The sequence below is a fragment of the Bison bison genome, unplaced genomic scaffold, assembly GCF_000754665.1.
Source record: "Bison bison bison isolate TAMUID 2011002044 unplaced genomic scaffold, Bison_UMD1.0 scf7180017864503, whole genome shotgun sequence".
Taxonomy (NCBI): domain Eukaryota; kingdom Metazoa; phylum Chordata; class Mammalia; order Artiodactyla; family Bovidae; genus Bison; species Bison bison.
Window position 1 is genome coordinate 5534952 of NW_011495061.1, and position 6101 is coordinate 5541052.

The window sequence follows — 6101 nt, forward strand, 5'->3', positions numbered from 1 at the left end:
TACTTTGGCCACCTCATGCGAAGAGTTGAGTCATTGGAAAAGACTCTGATGCTGGGAGGGATTGGGGGCAGGAGAAGGGGATGACAGAGGATGAGATGGCTGGATGGCATCACCGACTCGATCAATGGACGTGAGTTTGAGTGAACTCCGGGAGTTGGTGACGGACAGGGAGGCCTGGCGTGCTGCGATTCATGGGGTTGCAAAGAGCCGGACAAGACTGAGCGACTGAACTGAACTGAACTGAACTGAATGACCTTAATCCTGGAGAGTATCTTATTTATTACCTTGGTGCAAATAAGTGATTGGTGTCAATGATAAAAATAAGCCAAACCCACATTCTTGATATCATTTATAATTCTTTCCTAGTTTCAACATGAAATGCACTACCTTCACATAAGCTCTCATGGCTGTTGTTCTGGTGATGACGGTAGTGAGTGGAGTGGGAATTAGAAAGGGAGGAAGCAGCTGTAGGTAACAGCAAGCGATGGTGACAGCAGTGAAACATCCCTCCTACAGTGAAAACTACAGAAGCTTTCAGAAAAAGGAAAACCCTGGGCCTCACTTTTATCCTTCATGAAAAGCCTTCCCAACCTACAGGGAGAAAAATTTTTATAAACTTAAGTGTACAGCATATTTGTGATGAGGAGGAGGAGGGGGTTAGACGGTGAGTTAGTCCTGCCACCAGAGCACCTGCACACACGCACTCAAGAGATGTCCTTTACCTGCCCCAGCCCAGGGCCAAGTGAAGAGCTTGGTGGATGGCTCTGTGTGTTAAACAGAAAGAAGGGAAAGGAGAGGCAGCCCTGGAAGCTTTCCCAGGCCAGTTCTCGGGGTCCTCAGGGAACTCAGTGCAATAAGGAATCAACTCACTAAGCATAAGCTTTCAACTGTGCCCATGGTAACGACGGTCACAATAATCATCAGAACCCATCATAACAGCACTGGACGTGCTCTACCAGCTTCAGGGCAGGCCCTCAGGGGGAGGACAGAAGGTTTGTGGGAAGAACAGAAACTACAATACATTAAAAGAACATGATTAAAAATATATTCTTTCCTTCCCTGAATTTCTGATCTAAGAAGGGTGGACCCACTGCTCTGAAAAGCTATAACAGGAGAACCAAGAGCCAACTAGAAAAAAGGTAAAATGTAGATAACTGTGGTATTTGCTGGAGCCAAAAAGAAAAATTCTATGAAGATGCAACCAAGAAAGGAGTGGATCACAACTGCCACCAGGCCCGTGGCAGTGCCCCTTGGTCACATACCTGCAGAAGCACAGCTGCTATTCCCAGCAGTGGCCCAGGAGGTGAGGCATTGTGGGCAGGTACCGCTGAGAGAAAACCCGGAGAGCCCACTCAGTCAGAGGTGCCTGCTCACGGTGCTCCCGCCACCTGCTCTCTCCAGCCAAGTCTCTCAGACTCAGGGAATAATCCAGCGGCTTGAGAAGCTGAGGACCAGGCTAACCCTTTACATGTGAAACATAGACTTGAACAGTCTGCGTGGCTGGCTTCCTGGGGCCTTCTCCCAAGGCCCTGAGAGCCACCCCAGACTCCCATCGACGCTCTCTGCCTGACTCTTTTGGCTGGTCTGGCTGCAAGGAGAGGAGACACTCCCAAGCAAACGAAACACCCACTGGGAATAAGAGCAGAGAAGCCAGGGGGATGAGAGGCTGTTTCACTAAAATTCAGCCAAAAACTACGTTTGGAAAATGAAATTGTTCAAGTAGGATCAACCACCAATCACGAATTGTTCAAAAACCCAGCTCTGACAAGTTATAGACAACTATCTGAAGAGTTACAACCCAAAGACAGGAATACAACAAGGCACCACTAGAACCTTTCTACAATCTCTGCCCTGAGACAGAAATCACAGTTCTGGGATCTCAAGGTGTAGTGGGAAGAACACCTGACTTGGAGTCTAGCTAATGCTAGTCAAGGGTCATTGCACACCTGAGTTTTGAAGACTCAACTTTCTCACCATAAGAGCAATAATAATAACATGACCTACTCATATAATTGTAATTCAGACACACTGAAGCTTGATAAATCACTTTTTCTTCCAGATCATGCTTCTCTGGGTACTTGGAAGTCGCTTTCTCCATTCCCAAGCTAGATTCATCATTTTTCAGACTCCCCGATACTGCCATTCATTCCAGTGACTCTACGCCAGGCACTGTGCAAGGTACTAGGATATAAAAATGGGGGTCTCCCTGGTGGTTCAGTGGCTAAGACTCCATGTTCCCAAGCAGGGCGCCTGGTTCAATCCCTGGCAGGGAACTAGACCCCACATGCCACAACTGAGAGTTTGCACGCCGCAACTAAGACCCAGCACAGCCAAATTAGGAAATACTAAAATTTTAATAAATAAATAAAAACGAACAGATACAACCTTACCCTGGAGGAGCTAACTGTAAAGGGAGAAAAGGGAAGGAAAAAGTGGACTCCAGGAAGGCCCTATAGAGAGGTGACATTTGAAAGTAAGCCTTAACCTATTTGTGACCTAAAAAAAAAAGATGCATTTATTATGAAAGGTGCTGCTAGATTCTTTATAGAATAGCTAAATTTAAAAGCATTTTAAAGGATTAAATAATTTAATCCCTGTGGCAACTCTACAAAGTGGGTGCTATTATTATTTACATGTTACCAAGGAAACCAATGGAGAAGGAAATGGCAACCCACTCCAATGTTCTTGCCCGGAGAATCCCATGGACAGAGGAGCCTGGCAGGCTATAGTCCATCGGGTCACAAGAGTCGGACAAGACTTAGTGACTAAACCACCACCACCACCAAGGAAACCAAGGCACACAGCAGTGAAATCGCTCGTCCCACGTCACACAGCTAGAAAGTGGCAAGGCAGGAGTTGGAGCCCAGGCGACCCACACCAGCGTCACGGCTCTGAGGCAGGTCTACGCATGACCTCCACCCATCTTCTAGTTTAGCTCTCACCATTCTGGAAACAGTGATAACTTTCCAATCAGGAAATGCAGGTTCAGAGAGATTAAAAGATTGGCCCAAGATCACTCACCTGGTGAAGGAACAGGGCAGGAATGTTGACTCAGCTCTGAGTCCACCATCTACATACTTTCCTTAATATTGACAGGGGTGATTGTTAAAAAAAAAAAATGCAGAGTCTCAGGCCCCATCTCTCCCTCTTGAATGGGGCCTAGGAATCTGGATGTTCAGCAAGCATTTCAGGCTGGTCTTATGGACCTGTGTGAAAAACCTGTGTCCTACCACATGCTAAGAGCTTGTAAAGGTTTGAAGGGTCACTACTGACCATCTTCCCAAGAGACTGCCCAGCTGTTACTAGGTACCCTTTCCTCCTCCCACCCCCAGCTTCTTCCACCTGCAAAGAACCACTGACCCTCAACAGAGAAGCAGGCACATCATGGGATCCAGTAAAAGCATCATCAACATCTGCCCTAAACAGGGTCCTCAGTCTTCAGTGTGCTCTGAGTTCCTGTATCTCAAAGCAGCTCTTCCTGCCACTCGCCCCTGGTAGCTAACAACGGTTTTCCTCACTTCCCCTCCCTTTCAAACTCCTGGGAACAAGAGTTTATAACTGACGGTTTATAAACTGGTGGTTTGCAACAACAAAAGTATGTCTCATTTGGCCTTCCCTTTATTTTTTTTTTTAAGTTGAATTGGGTGAATATAAACAAAATGCAAATAAAAATTCAGATTCTGGATTCTCTTGAAAAATCTGCTATCATTTCTGTATTTCTATATGGCAACAGCTGGCAGTCCATTTAGATGTAGCAAGCCCTCCCCAATTTACCGCTGTTCCTCCCCACCCAATGGTGACAGGTGGCCAGCTTTGCTCGGCTCTGTGACCTGACTCTCCCAGTCGGCAGGTGAGTGCTGTGTCCCCCATCCCAGCAGGGAAGGCTTGGGGGCACTGCCCTGCGAGCAGCCATGCAAAGCCTCCCGGAGGGTGGGGCTTGTGCAGGGCAGGAAGGAGCTGATTCTGGCCTCCAGAAGCCCTCCATCTATCTATCCCCCGAACTCCACTGGAGGAGAGAGCCTCGGGGCTCCCTGCTGCGGCTCAGGCCAGCCTGCATCCTGCAGTTCTCTGTCCTGCTCCCTTAGGGCTCTCTCTCCCTACAATCCAGTCTCACCACCCGGCCCACAGGTGCTCTCCCCACGGCCCGAGAGGAATCCCTTAGAGGTCAGTCTCTGAAGGGGACTCCTTCTGAGGGGTGACCAGCCTCGAAGAATGAACCTTCCGATCACCCTGGTTAGGTGACATTTCTAAATGTCTGTGTGGTACTTTTCTGCAGGCCTAGTTTTGGACATGACCATGTGCCTCGTCCCTGAGAAGGAGACGTCTGAACCCCAAGAGCGCTGAGGAACAGATGCACATGTGTGGAGGGAGGCCTCCCAACCTGCTGGGTTCAAGTTGCCATTGAGAGGAAACACAAACACCCACCAGCACTCTGCTCTGCTGGTCCAGGTAAGAAGTCCAGAGCCTCCACAAAGGAAACCTCTAAACCACATGAGGGAATTTCTGCTGAGTTGACATTCCACTAATCTCTTATGCAAACTCTCGTGTGGAAGTAATAGCTTAGGAAGCAGCCCACAGGGAAGGAGAAGGCAGGCAAGGAAATCGCTGTGTGTCCTGAGAACCTGGGTTTAGCCCAATCCAGCTCTGGACAGTTGTGGTCTGACTGCCCTGGGGTCAACCCACTACTCACCCTGCCCAGGGAACACCCACCAGACCACCCTCACCTTCTTACTGACTCCCCCCTGAAGTCCTTCTTCATTCTAGACCGAAAGATAAGGATCAGACTGGCAGCTCCCCCAGAGAAGGGCCTACATCTTTAATTTCTTCCTCCAAGAGTCTCAGCAACCAACATTGGCACTTAAGCTTCAGGAAGGGTCATCATTAGAAAGAGTTCCTTTTAACTACTCAAGCCAGATCTCTCTACAGCGTGAGGTTTTGTAGGTGTCCCTGGAGTAGGCTAAGGTGGGAAGCGCTTTGTTTACCTTTCAGAGTTCTGCCCGGATTGACAGCTCAGGCCTTGTTGCAACAGCTCACCTCCAAAGCCTTTGTTCCCTGGCCCTCCTAGGACATTCACAGGCATCCCCCAGGTCTCCTGACACCCTGGCTGCCTCTGACCCCACACGGTTGAGAAAGCGGTGTGGTGGTGCTTAGGGAGTTCTTCCTCATGTTTTGAACAATCCTCAGTACCGAGCAGAGAGTTCTTCACCTAAAAGGCCCGCAAATGTTAACTGATTTGCTAACTGATGGCAAAAGTGGGCCCCCAAGGAGTCAAAGGCCAGGAAGACAAAGGGCACGAGAAATTCGAGCACTGACCATTATCCTGTAGGGTACACTCCTTCACTCCCCACAGTCCTGGTGGCTGTACAACCAGTGAAAGGGAGTTTTCCAACTGTAGCTGTCACCCAGTTGGGCTGTCACCAACAGGCCTTCCCCCTCCACCCTTTAGCCAGTCCCCTCTCCCGCAGGAGTTTCAGTCTCCTCACAAGTGCCCCTGGTACCTTCTGGGATGTTCCTGCGGTAACAGTTCATTCAACACACCCAGGAAGAGAGACTGTTCCTGGGAAACCTGCCTTCATCTCACTCACGCTGTCTTTCTCCTCCTCCACCCCTCTTTTCCTCCCTTTCTTTCCTGACTCATTTCTGACTGGTTATCTGCCCACAATCTTGTTTTCAGCTCTGTTGTACCTAAAATCAAGCAGCTACAAGGGAAAGGGGAGACAGTGGGCTCAGAGATTGGGTGCTGGGCATCAAAAGCTATCACAAGGGAGCCAGCAAGGTTTTTCTCAAGCCGATCCCCTAATTCCCTCCAAAACGCCAGACCCTTTTTCTCCATCAGTACCTCTACATACCTGGTACCTTGGATCTTTTCCATTCCAGCCCCAGGTTCTGGGGTTCTAGGTCCAGAAAGCCCTTCGAGCAAAACTGTCAAGGGGATTATGAGCCTGGTCAAGTGGAGAGGGACCAAGATTTGTTTTGCTGGGAGATCAGAAGAATTGCCGAGTGTTTTTACAGGTCCCTGTGAGGCTGAAATCCTCCTCAACCAGTCACAAAAAAGATTATTTTTGTTGTTGAATAATAACCAAAAAAAAAAAAAAAATCAA

The 6101-nt window shown here is 48.7% G+C and overlaps 1 protein-coding gene across 1 annotated transcript in view; it reads right to left on the bottom strand.

The window, feature by feature from the left end:
- Nucleotides 1-6095, bottom strand: part of ST5 (suppression of tumorigenicity 5) — a 75519-nt gene extending 69424 nt beyond the window's left edge. Inside the window, exon 1 of the mRNA XM_010829305.1 lies at nucleotides 5850-6095. Within this exon, the coding sequence (XP_010827607.1) occupies nucleotides 5850-5872 (23 nt within the window). The 5' untranslated portion in view covers nucleotides 5873-6095. The remainder of the gene's footprint in view (nucleotides 1-5849) is intronic.
- Nucleotides 6096-6101: the final 6 nt, after the last annotated feature.